This window comes from Anguilla rostrata, chromosome 3 (assembly GCF_018555375.3).
Source record: "Anguilla rostrata isolate EN2019 chromosome 3, ASM1855537v3, whole genome shotgun sequence".
In the NCBI taxonomy this organism is placed as follows: Eukaryota; Metazoa; Chordata; class Actinopteri; order Anguilliformes; family Anguillidae; genus Anguilla; species Anguilla rostrata.
The window spans coordinates 60,353,450-60,378,364 of NC_057935.1; the positions used below are offsets into that span (position 1 = coordinate 60,353,450).

Genomic DNA, 24,915 nt, shown 5'->3' on the forward strand with positions numbered 1-24,915 from the left:
TTGGTTTTTAAGCTGTTTGCTAAGATAGAATTACTGAGTGTCGGCACAGACAGCCGTATGGGCCTTAGATGCAACATTGAGGTTTAATGTTACTTGGATGCTTCTATGTCTGAGAGGGGTGCAGTGGAGTGCAGTTTAGTCTAGATGCTAGGCTGCCCTCTGTTGGGTAGATATGGAAATGACAATTTGCTCTTATTTTAACTTACTGCATCAGGCCAATAGGGATGAAATCTGGCTGTTCAGAGTTGTTCATAGTTCATAGTCGTGTTCACTCCTAAAATTATGTATTTATTTATGTATGCAGATATGTATGTTGCATCACACAATATATGGTAGTAGAATATGCGGAAGAGTAGTTTACACGCATAGAAAATACAGATTGTATTGCAGAATGCTTTCGGTACCTCTGTAAACACTTCCACAGGAAGTCAGGGAAAACACGGATTTTTAATGCAACAAAAAATGCCATGACTGGCATAAAATGGCAAACATGAGATCACTTTTATTTTGAGGGAGGGATTGTCAGTGACCAGAGTCACCACAAAAACTTGACAAAATCAGCGTTGCGCTGGTATACATTTATAGAGAAACAAATTAGGACTGGCAAAGACCAGGGCAACTTCAGCCACCTTGCAGCAGTAGTGTGCACTCGAGGTGCAGTCTGGTTCAGCGTGATGTACTGTATAGTTACATGTCATTTATAACATGTACGTGAAATACGCAGGCACATGTCACGGGCTTGATTGCGTCTGGCACAATCAGTCAATAAAGCCAGAATCAAGCCCAGCTGACACTTCTTTAGCAATTAAAACATTCCCAGAAAGTTAAGATAAACATTTTCAATATAGAAACTTCTCTGGTTTCCTGGATATTCTTCGAATGTCAGTTTTAAACGACAGGGGACATTGCAGGGTGCCAGGGATCAAACAGGCATATTACAGCGTTCCCCATTTTTGAAACTTTTCATGTTAGCTGAGATAGCCCATTTTACACACACCAGCACATCAACGCATTCATTGAAATTAGTCCAGATTCACTTTATTCTGAAGTGTGCACCACAGATGCTGGGAGATGTATTGCCACGTTGCGTTGTACAAGTGGACTGGATTTGAGGGGGTGTAACTGTATTTCCTGCATTATGACATGGAGGGATACCACTGTTAGCAGTCATTATGGATGATTGATTGTGCAGGATGAAATATTTTCAACCTTTATAATACATCACAATACATGACCATATTGCACACATCTATCAGGCTCTCCTGGCATGAAACAACATGATTGAGATGTAGCTGCAATTATTGATAGCAACAGATTGAGGACTCATGAGATATACTGTATTTTCTTTTCAAGAAAAGTGGACCCTGTCATTATTTAAAGTCCTTTTGATTTTCTACATGTGTTTATATAATATTTATATTGTCTGGACCAGTTAGAAAATGCAGTCATAATAATTTGTCGTCTTTCAGTGTATTCATGTGAATTCATATATGATTACATATAAACATATTGATGTGAATAATAATAATCCCCTCCACCCAATATGTTCACCAATCTCATAAAAGTCAACTCAATAGTGTTATGATTGTGACGAGAGAGTGCACAAAAGGTTGGAATGTATGCTGGCTATTAAAGTTGTAAAAAAAGAAAAATTGGCACAGGAAATGTACATTTCCAAAGTGAACTGTATACAAGCTTCATACATGTTCAAACTTTAATAGGCTGTGTGCACAGAAGAATTTACAAAAAAGTGATTTTTACACATGTTCATTTTGGCAACTGAATATAATGACATTTTTCAAAATTAATTTTTTTTACTATTCTTAATTTATTTACTCTATAACAATATTATTACCATATTCTTTATCATTGTGGACTAGTATTCATAATTCTTTATATGAATTTGTAAGTAGCATTTCTCAATAAGATTGTCATAATTACACTTCTTTCAAAACATGTTTCAAGGTTCCCACATCTCCTTCACAAATATCACAACTGTACATAACGACAGGGTTACAGAGCATTTCCATTTTACCTCCCATCCCCACTCTTTTGGATATTCAACCATTTCATCTATAGACAAAACCTGACCAGCTATCTGACTAATAACAGGAAATGTGGTACCTTTGCTGCAAAACTCCATAATGGTGGTCTGGATGTTTACATTTTAAGAAAGCAAGAAAAAAAAAGAGCATTACAGATGTTCTGTAAAATTACTACCTAAGGTCAGTCTACACTGACATATTGGAGGTTTTATTAGCTTCCCTGGCTATTTGTGAAGCTGGACTACACCACTTGTCATCATTGAGGGGATGGGGTGTATACTGTACACTCAATGGAAAGAAAGAGGTAGAAGATGACAAAACAAAATGGAATGGAACATATCACTGTAAATGCATGCACGAGACTGAGATATGATGTATGAAAAATGTAGGGGGGGGGGGGATATGTCACGCATGCAAACACACACTGCTCTGTTAAACAGCACCAGTCTATGTTATGACCTTACTGCTGTTTTTCAATAGATAACGTGTTAGCAGTGGAACAGTTCTTTTTTCCCCAGGGGTGTCAGTCTCAAAATTTCTCAAAGGGCTGTCATGAATAGTGTTTTTTAACCGAATAAATAAAAAGCAGACAGGATTTTTCTTCTCTTTAATTACAGGTGAAGATAAATTGTGACTTTTAGCTCAGTAGATACGTAGCATAAAAATATATCCAGGTCCAGATACTGTAAAGTTTCCAAAGCAATTAATAATGTGCCTGCAGAAATCTGACATTTGGGTCCTTGCAGGAAATGATTTTAACTCTCGACTAACTGCCCAGTACCAACATGCTTTTACGGCCACCAACTCAGTTGACACATGATATTTAAAAATACTACTCTGACACTGTAACAGCAGGGTGAACTTGGATGCACTGTGGGTTATTGAGGACATGGTTGTGCCTTGAAGCAAATGTGCCAGAACAGTGTGATATTCTGCATATGATGGTATGTATACTTGCAGACTTTATGTAGACAAATATGGAGTCATAACCATTACTGTTCTAAACCACTCTAGCAAACTGTAGTACTCCTTAGATTATTTTTATCCGAACTGTCATGCGAAGCCAAACAAGACCATACTCTTAATACAGACAATTATATGTACAGACACTACAGTATTAATGATTAATTACAATAAAATCAAAACTGATATTTATACACACATATCCCTGTAAGGTGCAGCAAAGAGAACTGTCAATAAATCAAACTGTACAGCCTGAAAACTTGGCTTTCTTTCACATAATTCATGAGGATCAAACGCTGTACCCATAATTACATTATTCTGGAAGATATTTGTGAGCAAAACAGCACACAGACTGTACAGTCCAATTCATTGCAATAAAACAATATTGTTCATTTAAAAGGCCATTGTTTTAAAAGGAATGATCAAAGTATTCAGTTGTGTATTCAGATATCTCAGCCAAGCCTCCATCAAGAGCTTTCAAATTGAAAAGTTGTTTAAAGATACCAGGCTTCAAGAAAACCCTGTTGCACTGTAAAAATTAAGTGACTTATTTTCTCACTGAAGTATTATTTACATTAAAATGATACTGTAAGAGATTTTATTTCATAAGCATTCCATATTCTAAGATAATGACACAAGGGCTCCTGTTTTTTCAAAATGTGATTCTTTTTACCTTTTAACTGTTTTTCCAAGGTCACAAATTAAATATCTTCACAATAGAACTTATTTTGGCATGAGTAAAAATACAGGGTATAGAAAAGTGAGTCATGTAAGACATTTTTTTTCACCTTATACATTCTTAGTTTAAGATAAATTATTTCAAAATGGGGAATTATCTTTACAGAGCAGGGAGACTGGTCCACAGTCACACTAAGATATTCTTTGTAATTTATACCTTCATTGTGAACGAGTTACATTTTTGGTTCTGAAAAAAACACAGATAAAAATGGAAAAATCTGCAATATAACATCTATAGGGAAGAGTCTATTGATCAAAAAATATTTCACAAATATAACAAATTTGACCGCATTTCATATTTGGCACATATGGGTAGAAGATACACAAATTTTTATATTGCACAGGGAGAGTTATATTCACAATCAAAATTAGGCCAAATTTTTAATCACAAAAGGCTTATTTCACCTAAAAAAAAACAGGGTCAATTCAATCGTTACAGGAATTTTCTGTACCCTTCAAATTCAAACTTCAAATTTAAAAACCACCAACGCTATTCTACTGTACAGAGAGAATTCACTTTTCTATCAACAGAAATCATCATTAGAATTATGGCACATTAAGTACTGTTATTATAAATATTTCCTTCAAACGACTTCATCTCAAGTAGCAAATGTACTGTTAAATTAGAGAAAACTACCGTACTATATAAAAGAAGGCTAAACAAGGTTGTATAATTTCTGGGAAAAATCCAAGGAGTGAAGAAAAAGGTGTGGGATGGTTACTTCAGGGTTACAGTGTATTTGGGGCTTTCATTAATGAAAATATTTCAAATATGAAAGTGCAACCAATAAAATTCAAAGAATATTTACCTGATTTATGTTTAAATGAAAAACAAAAGAGATGCCAAGGTCCCAGACAAGCCTCAAATTTAGGAAATATGATTATAGTCATTATGTCCTATTCATAACATTCCACAAATCTTTGTACAAGAGCACATCACATCAATAATGTATCCTGTAAATTGTCTAGGACACTGACTCTGCTACAGAACATAACAGTAGACAAAACAAAAATTGACCAAACAAAGCAAATATTCTTGTACGTTCCAAATCACGGCAACAATAGCCTGTGATCAGTGCTTACTATGTACTGCAAGTGTAACCAATGACTCTATGATTTTAGATCAGGGATCAGCATTGTTGTGCAAGATGAGCAGCGAGTGAGGAGTTCGGAATGAATTAACAGGACGCTAAAATTAGATTGATTGCATTTGACTGAACTGATTTTTTTTTTAGCAAACAGCCTCCACACATTACACTACAGATGAACTATCTGTCTTTTAAGCATGGAACAGTCAACATGACATTTTTAGAGAACTTAAGAAAAAACAAGGATTCTGAATTGAAACATCAGCAGGTTTGGTGGTCTCACAGGTAATTATATCAACAAACCCTCAGCAATTTCTTTAAATGTCAGTGAGGAGGGAAACAATGGTGTCTGAAAAAATATTCTGTGAACATGCACAGTATGGGGGTACTCCTAAGGCATTAACATCAGCTTAAGTTGTTACTGCTATTTTCTTCTAAATACACAGTGAATCCTCAAAGAAGCTGAAAAATGTAAAATGTAAAATTTTATGCGCAAGATGTTCATTTATGCTTCGTAAGCGTTATATACAAAACAACAACAACAAAAAAGAACAAGGCTCCATTGTGCAGTTTTGTGTACTTCCATGTGGGTTTTGATGGGAAAGGCCATACAGTGACTTGATGGTACAGAAAATGATGTTAATACTTAATAGATATAGCCCTTTATACTCAAATGCACATCACATTTTTGCCTGGAAAGAATGCGAGCAAAGCAACGGGTTCCGTAGAAAAGATTCCATTGTAAATAAGAGCGACTCACATACAAAGAACTCACAGCAATGGTAGGTGACCCAATTCCTGGAAAGCCACAGGCCGACATCTTTCCTCTCAACAAAAAATTTGGATCTCAGAAAATCTCAGTACCACAGATGCCTGGATTCAGTCAGCCCAATAGTTATGACTGAGGTTATGTGAAATTAAGGCTGGGCGAAATTAGGGGACTGTTTGTCTCTCCGGGACCCAGGGCTCTTCGTCAACCACAGACAGAGACAATCACAGATGTTCGTAATGCCACTTTTCATTTGCCATTCATTGTATGCTATTTTTAAAAAAAAAACATCTTGGTAGACATATTTATGTAATTATAAAGCATATATTTCATACATTCCCTTTATGCAGCTATGAATTTGACCCATCAATCACAATGGCAGCGTCAACACTACACGCCCTACACTATTGATAGGATTAGTGTGACATCCTTAGTTGTGAAGACACTGCTGTTCCTAGAATGGCTAGTCTATTTAACTGCGTAATTTCTGGATATGTTCTATTGTATGTAGGCATTTTCTTGGACTGATCAAACAAAGGTAATTTCTATTATTGAATATGCAGCAATGGAAATATACCTTTCCTGGGCTTGATAAGAGTTGATAAGAGTGTGATCATCAGTTTCCATTTACAAAAGGCATCTAAGGTGAAGAGGTGTATTTCTGTGACCTTCCGACTCTATTAGATGATGTTGTTCATTAAAATTGTTTGCAATTAATTGTGTCCATACTCCAATCTGTGCCGTAAATGTTCACTAGTTGTTGATGAAATATATGCCTATGACAACAAAAAATGTCCAACCTTGAATGTGAGAAGAAGCAATATGATTAAGACCTTCCAGCTTGTATACATTACCACATATGCTTATCCCACCTTGTTCAGGGATGCAAAAGAAAGATTGCAACCCTGTAGCTCAGTTATGGTATGAAGTCACAGGGTGACACACAAGTCACTATTTTGTCAAAGCATAATAATAAAGTCCAATAAAGTCCATTAGAATTAGATTGTAAAAAAAAATGCAGGCCATGATATAATAATTTAGCAAGTTACTGACTGAATCTGAATTCCAGGGAAATATTCAAGGTGGTTTCCAGTGATCAGGTCGTTCTACCATTTATTTGTCTTGCTGTCTTCTTTTTGTGCTCTGGGTCAGTGTCAAAATTGAGTCATCAGTTCAATTTGAAATAGACTAGCATACTACATATTCCCAGCAATTATAGTTCCATTTGAAATATAGATACACATTAGACCTAGAGCCTGATAGTAAGCAATGACCATATGTAAGGTGGTTGGGGGGGGGAGGGGGGGGGGAACTATCAGGGGCGCCTAGGATAATATTCTTAATAAACATAACTTATGCTCAAAATGATCGTCTTCATATCTCAAAAATTAAACATAGAGAAATAGGTGTTTAGTGGAAAATATGTAAATGAAGCAGATGCCCCTGACAAATACTTGATGTGTCCACCTATGTCCTTTCAAAGAGTTACATATTTATAATGAACCTAGGAGCTTTTGAACCCTCCCCGTGACCCTCCAAGAGCTGATTTACAACCCCCATGTAGGCAGTGTCTGGTCTGTACACCGCGGAGAGAGAGACGAGATCTCCACTGGGTGAAGCAGAGACAGATTCTCTCAAATATTCTTATTCATTAAGCTATAATAAAAATCTAAATTCTCCTTTAAGATCCATATTACAGAAGTGTGCGCTTAGAGACATTTAATACAAATTTCAGCCCACATGGTTCTTAAAAAAGAATATAACAATATCGTATACTATATAATATTCTTGATGATAGTAACCACGGTTCAAAAATAGCAGCAACGTTTTCCAAAAAAGTAAAACAAATGGTTAACAAAAATTTCCAACTGTAAACGAATAAATAAATAGATAAATAAATAAGCTATAACCACAGATATAGGGAGCTAGCATTAGACGATGTGAAGATGGTTTCTGCATGCTTGTATCCTGTAAATGGAGAGATGCTCTGTATATTGTTCATGAAACACATGTACAAAATACCATGAGATTTTTGAATGTGAATGTGACTTTGCCATGCATAATTGGTATATGTATGTATGTATGCATGCATGCATTTATGTGTTCTCCTACCTCTCTGTTGCCCTAGAACTCATTATGGTTTCTCCATCAGGATGTGCTTAGTCCCATGAAAGCTTGAAAACTCATAACATGGAATGTTTGGAGGAAAAATATAAAAACCGTATGAAATACAAGTGGCACCGTGAACAGCTCGATATTTAATAAATCTAAATTGATGAGTGAACTTTGCCTGATCTCTGGGATTTCTGCACTCGAAATATTTCTGATGTTTTACAACTACCACTCAAAACTCCACTTCAACCCTTTCCATGTTTGGGCTATAAAGCCATGTGAAGACCTTTGGGGGTGGGGGGGAAGAGGGCATTTTTTGTGTATTGTTTCACGTCTGCGCTGTGAAAGACTGGAAAGACCGTACTTCACTGTCATAACTGTGCAGCTAGACAGACCTGCCTTGCCAAATTTATAATGTTGACACCCCCATAAATTTCATCGCAGAACACAAATGTTTTTTAAAAAGACAAATGTCAGCTGACAAGTGAATATTAAGACCCTTGGTGATCTGACCTTTGGGACAACCGATGGCAACTGTCTATTCACGTTACTCCACCGAGAAACGGTGACACACTGTGACAACTATGGCCTAAAAAGTCCATATTCTCATTATATTCCATTCTTATATTCCATCCGTGTTCCCTTTCTTCACCTTCCTCCTTTTGCCTCCATCTTTACCCTGTCCTTTCGCTCGCTCGTTCCCAATGCCACCAGTGCTGTTGATCACACCAAAACAGCAGCCGTGTCAATCTCCTGTCGCCTATGAGACTGATGGAGCCATCTTCTTGTCTACATCAGTGGTGGGCACCCTAATCACGTGGGACACATTTGCAGGTATTTGAGCACATATGCACATGCTCTAGCAGAGACAATATATGCAGGTTCAGGTTCAAAACAGAATGTGTCATTGCAAAATGTTCAAGTTGACTTATTTTACATCTGCTATCTTACCCATGATTTTTTGATTTCTTCACAATATGCAAATACCCTTTTGTGTGGATATATATATATATATATATATATACATATATATATATAGTTTGGTTGCTCACCACTGATTTAAACCTTCCTCCACAGTAGACAGTTTTCATTCCACCATTGGTCATTTCTACTGATGCCAACTGCCCAGTGCCAGTACAGCTGGAATTTGGTCAGATCAGCGGAGAATAACACCTTCCACACTGTAAGCTCCATCTAAATAAAGTGATTGACACACTGCATCCTGTTAGTTACTGTATGTTCATCCATCATGCTTGCTTGCTTCAAACCGGATCGATTCATCTCCTCTCGACGTAGCACAGACATTGTAGGGAGTGCCAATTACAGACAGTGTGCAAGATGCGATAGAGAATGGAGGTACCATGACAGTTTGGTAAAACGTACAATTTGTCAGGTGCAGAATGTAAAAAGGCTTTTCATCCCCCGGTCCTAATCTTCCCTCCCTTAGCACGTGTGCATATATGTGCGTCTGTGGATATGTAAAGTATGCTCCCTATTTCAGTTCTGCCTGTCCCACGTCCCCATTCAGCCCCCCATTCATAGCTGTGCCTAAAGTAGTGTGGGTTTCCTGACTTAATGTAGATTTATAGACACAAGCCCTTATTATGTGACTGAACATTGTCCAGTGCTTTAGATTCATGCAGAAAATTCTGGAAATTAAGGTTTTCTCAAGTTTTTGTGGTATTATTTTCCCCTCCTTGTGTATCCAACTTATATAATTCCAAAAGCCCCTTTCCCAAACATTTGAGTTTGTTCCTATTGGTTTGTAGCAGCAAGAAAGACAGAATGACAGAGAGAAAGAAAAGAGGAGGAGAGCGAAACTTTAGAAGGACATTACTGATCGCCATGTTGGTTTTCATCCAACTTGCCAACGTTTTCTCTAGCCTGTCCTTCCTGTTTCCTCCATTTTGGTATTTATGTAAATGAATAACAGGGCAAGTTGCTTTTCTCTTCTTTCTCAGTGTGCAGCTCCCTTCTGACAGACCCAGAGGCCACAGAGAATGCGAGAGAGCCATTCACAGGTAAGCCTGAATCGAATGTGAAGAGCAACGCAACAGGCCCCTATCAATCCCCCCCGACGATTACAGTTCCCCCCTACTCCTCTCTCCCACTCTTTAAGTCTGTCTCTTTTTTAGGCCATGTGGACACTTAAATTACATGTACCCTCCCTTGTCTCTCAGTCCTCCTCTGTGTCTCTCTCCCTCCATTCTGCTTCTCTTTTATTTTCTGTTTCTCTTTAGCATTTGGCAGGGTGGGAGGCCCTCTCCTCTCACTGTTCACTCTCTCCTGGATGACAGACCATGAGCATGTTCCAAAGTGCTGGCATCCCATCTTCTCACCTCTGACCACCCTCTCCTGGCAGCCTCCCACTGTCACTGTACGTGCGTGTTCCTCAGTTATGTCCCCCCCTCACCATCGCCCATTTCTCCATCTCCGCCCCCCCCGCCACCCCCATCTCAGATGGCAGTGTCCCAGACTACGGCCTGCTGTCTCTGGCAGGGCGGGGTGCCCGTCTTCCGAGGCTCTGGGGTCCTTCTCCAGCTAGGCAGGATGGGCATGCTGTCCTGCTTGCACAGGCTCCTCTCCGGACGCCTGTGGGCCTTGATCTCCTTGCACAGGCACCGCTTCCTCTCAATCACCTCCAGCAGCTTCCCGTCCCTCTGGGTCTGGGCCTGGGCCTGAGATGGGGTGCCCCCGCTGGTCGGAGGATGGCATTGCGAGAGATGGGCCAGGTGCTGGTAGTGCAGCTGGAGATGAAGCTGTTGTTGCAGATGCTGTTGATGTAACTGGAGTTGCTGCTGTTGGTGGGACAGAGATGGGGTACAGGGGGCCTGAGACTGGGATTGGCCCGGGACCTTAAGGAGGAGACAGTGGAAAGAAAATCAATTAAGAGAAGGGGAGGAGAAGAAAAAATTCAGAGCAAACAGTGCGAGAGGGAAACATGAGATCTTCTCCCAAATTTGGAATGCCCAATCATGCTCACATTGAAAAGCTCATTACAACCTCCATAGTCTATTTGAAAATAGTACTCCGAAGCACACCATGTCAGCCGACACCACACGTGCAGCTTATCGGGCAAACTTGCGGGCACCTGACAAACCAGTCGGAGTCGCTGGTGCTCGATGAAACGTTTTAATAAACGTCAACGAGTCATCCATCACTCTCAGACACACACGCAGCACTGGGGAATCACAGGATCCAACCCTACAGAAGTGAGCGCTACCATAGCAGCAAACAAGGTAAACAGTGACATTACAATGTCCACCACTAGAGGGACACATCATTGGTGCATGCGAACCCGGTGCCGGTCACCAGATGGCGACATCGCTCCAAACCCTAAGCTGCTGTGCTCCAGCTGTGTGGAGGAAGGTCACAGTAGCAGACAGTCTGTCTCTGCTCTCTGCATCAGCATTTGAGACACAGCCAAGTGACGGAGTGCAGTAACGGGCTTCGGACTGCAGTTCCCCGCTGGAACCTATGAGCTTTCCATATCTATCCGTGTGTTTGATTCTGTCTCTCTCTGTCTGTTATCTAGCTACTTATCTATGTAGATCTATCTATCTATTGGCGCATTCATTAATTTTCTCTGTCCTTGTCTGCTGAATTAATAATAATAATAATAATAAGGCTTCTACTGCTGGTGATGAGGATGATTATTATTAATGTGTAACATGCCAAATCCACCCAGAGAGGCTGACACTGCACACATGACTGGACAGTCGCAAATAATTTCTCTTTTAAATTAACACACTTTCCTTCAGCCTATTTTTGTTCAGAGAGGAACTGGACCACGGCTAGAATTAGGAGCTGAGGGTGTGACGTGAGTGAATAGGAAGTCCCCATGGAGAAAGGGGTGGGGAGAGAGAAAGAGAGAGAAAGAGAGAGAAGGGGGGGCTCACCTGACTTAGTGCTTCCCGAGGCAGACTACACTGCCTCTGCACATTACTGCTGCTTTGCCTAACCCCCGAGGTGGAAGCTGACCTGCCCAGTCGCCCCAGCTCTGCATGAACACACACACACACACAGACACACACACACACACACACGCATGCACATATACACAGACACAAACACACACACACACACACACACACACACACACACAGACACAGACACACATGCACATTTACACAGACACAAACACACACACACACAGACACAGACACACACGCACACGTACACAGACACAACACGCACACACACACACACACACACACACACACACACACACACACACACACGCATGCACATGTACACAGACACAAACACACACACACACACACACACACACACAGACACAGACACACATGCACATTTACACAGACACAAACACACACACACACAGACACCGACACACACGCACACGTACACAGACACAAACACACAGACACGCACACAGACACGCACAAAGACATGCACACAGACACACACACACACACACACGCACATGTACAGACACAAACACACACACACGCACACAGACACACACAAATGCACGCACAAACACACACACACGCACGCACACACACACACACACAGACACAGACACACACATACACATTTACACAGACACAAACACACAGAGACACACACACACACACACGCATGCACATGTACACAGACACAAACACACGCACACACACACACACACACACACACACACACAAACACAGACACACATGCACATTTACACAGACACAAACACACGCACACACACACACACATGCACATTTACACAGACACAAACACACATACACACACAGACACAGACACACACGCACACACACACAGACACAGACACACACGCACACGTACACAGACACAAACACACACACACACACGCACACAGACACGCACAAAGACATGCACACAGACACACAAACACACACACACGCACACAGACACGCACACAGACACAAACACACACACACACGCGCACACGTACACACACACACACACACACACGCACACAGACACAAACACACACGCACACAATCACAGACACACACAAATGCATGCACAAACACACACACATGCACACAGACACAAACGCACAAGCACACAGATACACACACACACACACACATCAAGTGCAAACAGAAATTAATATTAAGATAGTGGTGTTTGTACATTGTTGTACAATGCATCCTCAATTCTAAAACAAGAACGGTTGAACAGTAAACAGGATTTTTGCTCATGTGATGCAAGCATAAGGCACAGTAAACACACAAATCATCAGCGCACAAGGCTGGCTGTTGCTGTTACCCTCCATAAACTCTCTGCTCTGCAGTGTCTGACTTTGTGTGGCTGCTTTTGTCTGCTCTATAAGCTCTTCCAGGGTCTGTCCTGCTCATGTGCTTCTTGCCATAAGCACTGTGAGATTCAATCATCATGACCTCCATATCAGCAGCAATCACGGTGCTGATGCTTCCTGTAGGGGATATTAATGAACAGGGGCTGCCCTATTCTGCGGTTTATGGCCCTCGGACTATTCCAGGAAGAGCTAAAAGGAGGAGAGCACACCCACCCCCCCACCCCCCTACCCCCCTACCCCCCCTCCACCACACACGCTGTGGCTGGGGCCTGGGCTCGTGCCCCCAGTCTCACCTCCGTTCCGGTGACAGGCGGGGAAGGTCTGACAGGGCAAGGGGAGGCCCGAGCGGCCCAGAGCTCTCAGCCCCGCGCTTGGGGCGGCTACTCCCGTCCCCTCGCCAAACCCCCCGCCGCCGCCGCCGACTCCGCCTCCCGACCGCACCGGGATGCCGGACACCCCACCAGGCCCCCCCAGCCCCCCGCGGTCCTCCTTGTCCGGGCGGGGGAGGGCGTCGGTGCTGCCGTTCCACGCCCGGTTGCTCTCTTCTTCTGGGGAAAGGTAGAGAAAGAAATTCCAGAAAAGCAAATTCATCTAACTGCGGAGGTAAAATACACACATATAAACACACATATAATATAGCACATCATATATACAGCACGTTTACATTCACCAGCCTAAGTGCATATCGTACCCTTAATTACCCATTTCTGTCCTTTACACAGTCTATTTGGTTCATTCGGGACCTTGTCCGTTTGTGCTTGGTAGATTCAACTAGAGCTGTCTCCTGGGATGGACTTGCTAAAACATTTAAAATTGGTGTTGCCTATTTTTCACCCCAATTTTCATTGCCAAATTACAGTCAAATTGCTGCAATATCCTCTGTAAATTCGTAAGTTTGCATATTAGCAACCCCCCCCTGCAGAATAACCTTTTTGTTCATAGCAACGTTGTAGCAACATGAAAACACTCCCATCCCCCTCTCATCTCCGTGCATCACTCACTCTCTGTCTCCCTGATGCCGTGGCTGAATGACATCTTCCTCTGCATGGGCCAATAGGGGCCCTCGTCCATGGAGGCCCCACCCCCGCTCCCATCACGTGAGAGACTACCTGTATCTGTTTGGCCACCCCTGCCCCCCACTTTCCCCTGCTGTGACGGGGTTGTGGTAGAGCTACTTTTGGGGACGTTGCCTCCACTGGACAGGGAGGAGATTTGGGGGTGTGGAGAGTGCAGCTGCCCCCCTCTCAGGCTGTCGTAGGCTGGAGGTCTTTTCAGCCCCACAGAAGGGTATGTCCACAGCATGGGGCTGTCTGGGGGAGGGGGGTGGTAGGCAGGCAGGCCGTGGGACAAGGGGTGCGGGGTGTGGGACCGGTAAAGGAGGGGACGGGAGGAAGGCCGCTGTGATGAAGAGGAGTGAGGGGTTGGGGCTGGGGAGGGGGCAGAGCTGGCACTGGTCTGGGGGGTGCTGGCGCTGGGGGTGGGCGTCGAGGCGCTTTGGGAGGGGGTGGTGGAGTGTGTGCCCGTCTCCCTCTCCCTGTCCCGCTCCCTCTTCTCAGACTTGAGGAGAAATCCCAGGCTCTTGGCCTCCTTGCCCCCGCCGCTGCCCTGCGTTTGAGTCTGGGCCTGGGCCGTGGCCTGCGGGCCCAGCTTCATGCTGTGGGAGGTGGGCAGGTCCTTCTCGGCCCTGCGGTAGTGGTGGTAGTGGGACGGGTGGTGGTGCGGGTGGTGGTGGTGGTAGTGGGCGTAGTGGGAGGAGGACTGAGAGGAAGGGGGAAGCGGGGTGGAGTGGCTCCGAGCTCGCAGGCCAGGGGCGGGGCCCAGGAGGGAGTCCTTCCCCTCGCTCTGCTGCTTGTCCTGCTGCGAGCTGCCGGGCCCCGGGGCCTCCTTGGGGCCCAGCTGTAAGACGGGGAGCTTGGAGGACGACGACGCGGAGGCGGTGGAGGAGGAGGAGGCGTTGGTGGCGGGAGCCAGGCCGGAGGAGGCCTGCGTGCTGACGGTGCCCAGTTTGCCGCCAGCCGCCTTCATCTGCGCGGCTATCCCGCTGGAGGCGGCCGCCGGCTGGGGGAAGGCCAGCAGGGGGGGCCGGTGCTGCAGGAGGTTGGGGAAAGGCGCCGGGATCTTGTTGCTGGAGTCTGTTTGGGATTTGCTCCCTGGGAGGAGGAAGGGGGTGGGGGCCCGTGGGGGCTGGGAGCCAGAACCCAGGGCTTGAGGGACGGGGGTGGAAGAGGATGAGGACGGAAGGGGAGATGAATTTGAGATGGAAACAGTGGCCTTGGCCTTCGAGGAGGAGGAGGATGACTGGTGAGAATGGGAGGAGGAGGGCAGGTGAGAGGCGGACGAGTGCGCAGTCTTGGAGGGTTTGGAAGCCCCGGGTCTGTCGTGCTTCAGGGGAAGACGGTGCCGCGGGTCGGACTCCTCGGGAAGCGGATACTTCATCTCCTCGTAGATGGCCTCGCTCCCCTCCGAGTCCGAGTCGGGGGTGCTCGCGGCCATCGCGGGGTGCGGGGTCGCATTCTGGCTGTCCCGCTGGGAAAAGACACGCCCCCCCACCATCTCGATGTAGACCGGCTCTTCGTCACCATCCTCCTCGTGTCCTCCTGCTTCCTGGGACGGGCGGGGCAGAGGCGTGGCTGGAGGGGCCACCCGGGGTGGCAGGGGCTCAAAGGAGAGCTGAGTGTTGGGGCTCCGTTTGGGCTTGGTGGGCGGGACCTTCCTCCCAGACATGTCCCCCGAGTCAGACTTTTTCATGGCTGAGAAGAAAGTGAAAGAGAAAGAGAGAAAAGGAGAGATAAACATTTTAATGAGTGTAACATCCCATAGACATTGATCATTAAGATTCACCAGCTCTACTTTCAAGAAAAATGCACTCAAGGCCAGATTTACTATTAATGAAATCTGACCACAAATAACTTTGTGGATCAAATGAGGTCACAATATGAAACAGTTTAATAGTTTTACAGACAAATACTTATGCAAAGTAATTACATAATCAGTCCAAATTAAACTGCACTTATAGTTCATAAATAGTGAAGAGACTACAGTATGAAAAGCTTTTTCCGAAAAGAAAGCATTATTATGAAAAGTATTAACCAAACAGTCATGCCTTCCACAGTTCAGATAACCAAAACACTTGGTGCACCCAAGGGCAGGAACCCAGCATGGAACGCAATTACACATAAATATTAAGACTTTTGGTTATATGATTATAATAAACTGACAAGCTGCCAAAAGAAACAAAAAATGAGGCTGTTCAGAAATAGACCGGGCATCACCTCAGGGTGGCTGTTAATTGCGATTCATTGCAAGTGTTCTGTGAATCCCACCATATTTTGGACGTGTGGCCATTTTGCAGCTAAAAAGAAGCTAAATACTTCAGCGAATCTGCCTGCAAGTGTATAAAATGTGAGCCTTTTGTCATCTCCAATCTTCTAAATGTATAAATGTTTTCATCTTTTACATCCTGCCTCTTACATCCTGAGTTCTGTTCACAGTCCACAGACATTAATGCCATTTGTAATTAATGCATTGGGTATGTATAGAAAATGACAGACCAGTGCAACTAGCTTGCAGTACAGCTGAGGGTGTTGCACTGAAGCATAAGTGAACAGTACACCGAGTCTAGTGATGGCTGTTTGAATCCCGCTCATTCTTGGGCAACACATGGGACAGGAATGGGAATAAAGGGCCTTTTTCTTTTCTGGGCCCTTTCTCTATCTCCCCACTCTGAGGAAATGGCCTTCTGAACATAAAAGACAACAATCTTATGTGAGGAAGCCACTGTTGAATTGGTACTGAAAAATGCTATTCAGAAATAAAAAACTGCAAAGCTAGTGAAAAGCGGACTATCTTTGCAACATGCCATCCTCTTCAGCAATGTGTGGATACAAAACATTGGGCTAACTCCTTTATGGCATGCAGGAGTCAGTAGCATTCAGCCCAGCTGACCGTCACATTTACCTGTTCAATCTGGAATACCCAAGTATGTAAGACACTGCCCTGGCCTGGTTCAGTGTTTGCCTCGCAAACGACTAGGTCCCCTTAGTTGTTCGTTATCATTGTTTTTGTACACATTTACATGACCTGGGTCCCCTTATGTTGTGCTTCTGTATAAGATTACTTGGTTGTTTCTCCACTAATATTCATCCCATCACTGTCATGCCAATGATTTATAGGACACCTTTATTGCAACATGCACCTGCAATAAAACCTGCTCTACTAGCCAGATCAGTACGCACGATTTTAAAAATCCACTTTACTTAGTGAATTCTTCATAACCCTAGATTGCCTCATTCTGATCCCCGCCCACTTCAACAACCTCAGTGTCACCCTCGGCAACGGCCTCTCCTTCAAGAAGAAAACTGCGATGGAATTCTGGTTCTTCAGATCTCTGTGGTTTGTAAGCAACACAAGAAAAGTCCAACTGCTTCTCACCACCTATTCACCCCAACATTTAACCATTTTACTATCCCGAGTGGACTACTAAAACTACATGCTATCTTGCCTTCCTGTCAATAATCATGATTCTTCAGCTCTTTTAAAATGCAGTTGCTCAACTGCTGTTCAACCTCACATTTGCCCATGTCTACCCCAATACAGGGACAAATGATTTAAACTTTTTTATGGAAGTAATTTAAGTTATTTGTTAAATTAGTTCACGTACCGTTTGCTTTCAGCCATTTACCGATGGATTTTTTACAAATAGCTTTCATTGCTCCCAGTGGCCTACAGTGATCGAGGTATTTGTAAAAGCATTTTAAGTAGTATTTGAATATCCTTTTGAACATACTACCAGTTTTAAAGGAGTACCATGGTGGTTGAACGTGACACTTCCCAGTTGTCTTCAGGCAACAACAAAACAAATGTGCATAATTTTTTAATTCTTCAGTCATTTCAATGCACTTTAAAACGTATTTTTCTAAGCCTAAATTTCCCACGATAAAAATTCACCCGAACCGTCTGGGCGTGGTAATGAGAACTGTCCGTTAGCTATGATTGACAGACCGTGTCCCGTTTCCATAGCTACCCCCATGATATGCGCTCTCTTTGGGAGACTGAATTTTCACAAGCTAGCTAGCTTAGTAGGGCTAGTATATCAAGTATCGGTAGATAGCTAAGGTAAGGACGTTGACTTATATCCAATTATAATTTTTGATATCTAGCTAGCCAAGTTAAGATAAAAACACAACTATAACGTCCTCATAAAAGCAAACTAGCAAGCTAACGTTATCGATAACATTGTCTTATGAAAGCAAACCTCCTAGCTAGCTAACGTTAGCTAGCTAGCTAAATGAATATAACCAGAAATAATCTAAAGGTACTCTAATTTAAGTGAACCTAACGTTAGTCAAATATTTGCATTGTCTGAACAGCAGGACGGTGTGTGCTGTCAGATTTCTTTACGGGGCGTGGAAATGGGAGTAGTTACTGTATTAGTGACGTAGCAAAATGACAACTTTCTCAACCGGTTGAAAATAGGACGATGAATTTAAAACGCATATTTCTCCAAAAATACAGAACGGACATATTTAATACTTTGCTCATTGTGTTTCTTCAATGCCTCTTGTGCAAATAGCACATAAAACCGAGAAAGTGTGAAAATCACCATGGTACTCCTTTAAGAAAGTGTTTGGATCTCCAAGAAAATATTTTAAATAATACAAACACAAATCATCTGTATTGGCAAATGCATTTTAAATACTTGAAATTAATGTGATACATTTTCACATACAAATATTTAATGCTCATACTCATTCAGTTGACCCAGGCCTGGTTTTCTCCCTCCTCATCTCTCTAAACTGGGCACCAGGCACACCATTCATATAATATAAGACTTCAGTGCTTAGCACCGAGGCAATAAAGGAAATTCCTACCCACTGAAAACAATGCATCCCAAACGGGATCCCTTTCGTCCCTGGTTTCCCTGAGGTAAATTAACTATCATCAACTATCACATCCAGCATTATCCCAGCACCTAAATACCAACCTGCCTTCCCCCTCCTTCAGAGGGATCTATGTAGTGTTACAGATCTGTATTCAGCACTGCGTGTATGCTTGTTGATGTATAGTTGATATAACTCTTATGGTTGCTCTTATGTTACTCCTGTGGTTTCTCTTATTGTTCTATACAAGCCAGTATTTTTATGCTATGAGATTAGGGAAGATTTTTCCTTGTGATCATTTCAAAATAAGTATACACTTGTGGCTAATTGGTTACGTGTTTTTATTGCCACCGTTAGCTATGTGTGACTTATTATTCTGTACTTATGCCAGCGTTCATGTGGCTCTTACGATATTCACTTTATGAACCCTGCTATGATAGCTTTGTAAATCACTCTGGTAAGTGCATCTGCCAAAATAATAAATACTATTACTAAATACTACAGTGACAAAGACAGAGAACCCAGGGAATGGTGCCTTCATGGTTCAGTCACACTTTCACGGACACAGGCGTGTCTGAGACTGAGTGACTCACGTCGACAGGGCTTTGCCTGGGACTTATTATTCAGCACTTTCATAAGTGCACCCCCTGGAGGTCTGGTCACTTAAGAGTCCCGAGTACGGAGGCTAAAAGTGCCATTTGGCACAGATGCTGTATCAGGATCACGGTCATATTGAACCTTGGAGAAGACGACCTGACCCAGCACCAGACTCACCATTCCTCTTCTCAGAGTGCTTGGAGCTGGGCAGCTGTGTGGGAGGGGGAGGGGGCGGGGTCTCCGGGGGCGGCAGGTTGGCCCCGCGGTGATCGGCCGTGGAGCTGAGCCGGGTGCTGGGGTGGCGTTTCGGCTTGGCCGGAGGGGGGCGGCCCGAGGAGTGGGCCGACGCCTGGGGGGGGCTGGAGTGGTCTCCGTTCTCCAGGCTGTCGCTGCCCGCGCCCACCGAGTGGCAGGACTGCGAGCGGGGCGCCATGGCGGACGAGCAGGGCCTCGGGGAAAGGTCCTGCGAGGCGGGCATGGTCATGAAACCCATTCGGAAGTGTCGCCGGAAGGACGCCAGGTCCCGCACCTTTCCCACAGTGGCCGAGCTGTCCTTACTGCCGGAGCTGGAGATTGATAGAGAAAAATAAAGAGGCAAAGGGAGGATATAAAACCTGAAGAGAGGGAAGACCGCTGTGGCAGAGGAGAGGGTGCGGAGTTAAGTTACTGATTTTGAAGGGGTCACAAAGTCCCGGGATTTCATTCCACATGACCTTGACCTCCCATTTAGGTTAACTATTTGATTGAAGGAGTGGAGCCATTTTCCCCCCTCTAAAGAAAGAATAAAAATAACAGAGGACCACTGTCACAGAACAGGAAGACTTGAGTGACACACAGCCTGGCAGAGGAGGAGCACTGCAATGTGGGAATCTGGGAGATGCTGAATAGTGAGAAAATAAATAGAAAATGAAAATAAAAAGAGGAGGGAATAACTCAAACTAGGGAGAAAGGGAAAGACTGGTGGCGGAGTAAAAGATTCAAACATCAAAGAACCAGATGGACAGAGTGGAGGAGATTCAAAATGGGGGAGAGAGGAAAGAATGGAAGGGTAATGAATTCACGTGAACTCACACGTATGGAACACAGCAGGACCTTCCTGTGTAATGATGAGGAATAGATGTGAGAGACAGAGAGACGGCTGTAGGTTGCCTTGCACAGAAATTCAGGAATGACTGGGTAGAGGGAGTTGACACTGCCTTTACGGAGAGAGAGATGTGTGCGTCACCAACACCCAATGATTGACCTGCCAGAATGAACACTGCGACTGGCTAGCACTGTGTCACATCAACACATTAGCACTGCACTGAGAGGTGTGCGTTAAGACAAGGCACAATGACATAGCAGTGCACACTGCCCTGGCAGGCTGAAAGGCAGGCAGGCAGGCAGATGGTGTGGTTAAAGAGTGAAGGGACAGGGACTTAAAAAAGAAGAGAGAAAGTGATGAGAAAGGGAGGAAAGGGAGGGTGCGACGGCGGAGCAAAGGAAAGAAGGCAAAGGAAAGAATAAAGCAACACTTTTCAGCAGGAGAGGAGAACAGAGATCATTTCAAAAGCAGCTGGATCAGCTGACAACACCTGAGTGTGAGAAACGGCATTAAAATTCATGAGAAAGACGGCCTGCGAGAGAGAGGGTGTGAGCGTGTGCATATGCGAGTGTGAACATGCGTGTGAATGTGCGCGCCTCCGTGTGTGTGTGCGCATGTGTATTCATGTGTGTACACAGCGTTCAGCTTCATTAACGCTGACATGGAAGACATAATCTTGTTTTTTTTCTCCATTGCGAGTATGATTTCTATTTTTAACATCATAAATTTTTATTTATGTTTCTGTCAACATTCACCCCGCCCCACATCTAAATCTGGGTGTGTTCTCTCTGTGTGAGGACCTGTTGGTAGTGAGTGTGGTTCCAAACAAAATCTTAGCCAAAAGGCTGAGAAGTGATAGCGATGTGCATGTTTCCATTATGTGTGGGTGCTGAGGTGCTGAATGTTGTTGTCAGCTTGTTTCATTACAACAGAAGTGTGGAACAGTAGTAATAGCGTCTTGCTATGACAGATACTGTAAGGTGCTGTTGACCTGTGCGCACATGAAGAGACTTTCCGTTTCGTGGTTGTTGTTTTTATTCCACTGCGTTGGAGGAAAAAAATAGATTTTTTTTTATCTCAGTGGAACTCACGTGGATAACACAGGATGAATACAATAGAATAAAATTATACTGGGTGCTGGAGGGCTGCAGGATCAAATCCTGGTTGTCAATGTACTGTTATTCTATAGAGCAAGAAACACAACCAGCAGTAAAATATAAAGCTATGCAAATAAGCGATACATAAAATGTATAAGGGTATTAGCTAAATGATTGACAGAATGGCTCTGTGTGCGTTGCAGCTCTCGTGTGTGCGCCTTAATGCTCTGTCGAGGCCTCCTTGCAGATGCGCATTCTCACGCCGACACAGTTAAGACTCTTCATGCCCATGTGAACCCATGCAGCATCAGCCCTGGGCCAATCGAATCACATGCTTCCTCCTCCACTGCTGTGGAGCAGAGACCACGGCCTGGATGCATCAGTGCGATCTCGTCAGAGCCATTGGGAGCCCGGAGGCAGACACATTTACATACGTGCTCAGGGAAGACCATAATTAAGGAGCTGGCTGGGAGGTGAGCATGTAATGGTGTGACTAAGTGAGCGAGCAAGTAGGCCTGAGTAGGTGTAGAGAAATGAGGGAGTAAAGGAAAGAGGGAGGAGGGGAGGGAGCCAGAATGGGAGTGATGAAGTGGGGGAGTGAATAAGAGAGGTGGACTAAATTATATTGCAGTTAGGAGTTTAGCAGATGCTCTTATCCAGAGCGACTTACACAGATTACAGCCTTTTACATGCAATCCACTTACACAGCTGGATATTTACTGAAGCAATTCAGGTTAAGTGTCTCGCTCAAGGGTACAACTGTAGTGCCCCACCTGGGAATCGAGTGTACAACCTTGAAGCTGCAAGCCCAGTTCCCCAACCGTTATACTGCACTGCTGTCCACTGGAGTGAGTGATGGAAGGAGGGAGTTAGGGACAGAGAGAAGGAGGGAGAGACAAGACTAGGGAATAAGGGAATGAGAGAATAAGGAAGAGTTAATGGGCATTAAGGAATAAAGGTGTCAGAAATGGAAAGAATGAAGGGGAAGAAGGAGGTTGAGGGAGATGAAGATGAGAAATGAAGAAAAAGAAAAGGGAAATAAGAGAAGAGGTGAGTAGGTGCTGAGATGGAATGAAAGCCAAAAGAGGGAAAGGAAAGAAGAGGTTACATAACCAAAAAGAGGGGCATCAGACACCACAGAACTGGGGGTGGACGAGAGAAGAGGTCAATGAAGGAATAAAAAATGAAAAAACAGAGAAATGGAAGAAGGGAGGAAAGAGATGTGGATAGAGAGAAAAAGATATGAAGAAAGCGACACATTTATGAAACAGATGAGACAGCTTTCGTTACACCTAATTTACTGTCATGCCAATAAAGCCCAGTTAGATCATAAAAGACAGAGAAAAAAATAATTAGGGAGGTACAGCTGTTTTTTTTTCACTCCTGTCAATTTGTGTCCTTATGGAATTTTTGCAGCTATTTGTATGTGCATTTGCCTTCCAGGTAATGCATGTACTATATTTGAACACTTATCGCAGTGTCTTTTCTCATAGGCATCTGTTTATATGGCTGCGTTCTTGACTTTCTCAAAATGTCTATGCTTGTGAAGCAGTGTGTTTAGTTCTAAATTTTTCCTCTAGTAACAGTGGTCACTTGTGAATTATTGAGTTGAGCAATCTGTTCCCATAGAATTCACATGAAAACAACAAATACTGGCAGGGAAAACTAAGCTGTATATGCGTATTTCTCTGTCTATTTATGTGTATTCATGTTCCTATATTTGTCTGTGCATATATGCCTATGCACACATAGGTGTGCATGTGTGCGTGTGTGTGTATGGGCCTGAATATTCTTGTAATACTGTACTGTGCAAAAGTCAGAGACCACCCTTTTATTCAATTTCCAGTCAAATGAGCCATTCATTGCAATATTTTTTTTTTCAGTGTCAGGAAATAATGCAGGAAACATATTTAACAAAAAATTATAGAAAAGCCTCCATCACTATATATAATATCAAATCTATTTGTATTTGTCCACTCTTATTTTTGTGTACCCCACTACCACCTTAAGTTTTCCATCTTTCCAATCAACAAACAAGTTACAGCTGTGTCCTCCAAACAAAAGTTGTTGCCAAAAGTGTCAATGACGTTATGTTGCCTTCCAAAGCTGCCTTGCAGATTTCTTTAAACGTGTGCATTTAAAATGGCTAAAGGAGATATTTCTCATTAGATTAGACATACGATAATTCAACTGCATTATAAAGGCGTAAGTCAAAGGAATAACTGAAAAAATAGGAGTTTCCAATACTGGAGTTCAACAGATTGAGAAAATGGGACTCCTAACAACTGTGCATGAACTAGTAGACCACTGAAACTATACACATACAGTATTTAAAAAATGTATCTTTGACAGATAGGGAAAAAATAAAGCTCCACTCGTGCTTCAGATCTGAACAAATCCACAGGCGCATCGAGGGCATCCGAAAAAATGCAACCGACATCTAAGACTGAACTTTGGAGGGGTTTACAAGAAGCACTGAAAAATATTCCTGAAAAACTCTTTTAAAAAAATTAAAAGCGAACCTCCCAAAAAGAATGGAAGCTGTAATAATGGTAAAGGGTGGAAGCACTAAATACTGAAAGATTTGACGATGTTACATAAGTTTAGTAGAGGTTTTTGTGTAATTTTGTGTTAATTTATTTTCTGCACTATTTTCTGACACTGAAAAATAAACTTGTGCTTAATGGCTGATTTCACTGTAAAGTAAATAAAAGAAAGAGGTAGTTTCCGACTTTTGCACAGTACGCTTGTATGGTATGCGCAACCTCAAATGACTCATTGGGTTGCCAGGTTGATGAGTTGTAACCAATGTTTCAGCACATTGAATGAATACGCCATGAGATGCATGTCTGCCTATGTGAGTACAGGCTTTTATGTTCTCTGTCTGTTCCACATTTACACTCTGGGGTATTAAAGCAGAGAGGGGGGAGTCTTCAGGTCTAATTGAAAGCATTAAATAATTACAATCAGAGATGTTTAAGTGATCTGTACACATATTGGATTCTGTCAGTCTGTGGAGAGAGAGGAAAGGATAAAATGAGAGATGAAGGAGGAGGAAGAAATGAAAGGAAAGTCTGAGAGGGTGGAAGAGAGGAAGAGAGAGACAAGTGGAGGGGGGAAGAGAGAGCTGGAGTCCAGAGATGAAAGATGAGGTGGTGTAGAAGAGAGAACAGCATGATACAGGATAAAAAGAGGAAAAGCAGAAAAGGTATGGGTAAGAAGAGAAGAC

At 43.3% G+C, this 24,915-nt stretch overlaps 1 protein-coding gene across 2 annotated transcripts in view; it reads right to left on the reverse strand.

Moving 5' to 3' along the window:
• Positions 1–2,637: 2,637 nt before the first annotated feature.
• Positions 2,638–24,915, reverse strand: part of LOC135251477 (neuronal tyrosine-phosphorylated phosphoinositide-3-kinase adapter 1-like) — a 51,808-nt gene continuing 29,530 nt past the window's right edge. For both annotated transcript variants that reach the window (XM_064328975.1, XM_064328977.1), the window contains exons 3-7: positions 19,683–20,071; positions 14,031–15,779; positions 13,323–13,577; positions 11,615–11,715; positions 2,638–10,570 (exon numbers count right to left, since the gene is read on the reverse strand). In XM_064328975.1, the coding sequence (XP_064185045.1) occupies positions 10,172–10,570; positions 11,615–11,715; positions 13,323–13,577; positions 14,031–15,779; positions 19,683–20,071 (2,893 nt within the window). In that variant the 3' untranslated portion in view covers positions 2,638–10,171. The remainder of the gene's footprint in view (positions 10,571–11,614; positions 11,716–13,322; positions 13,578–14,030; positions 15,780–19,682; positions 20,072–24,915) is intronic.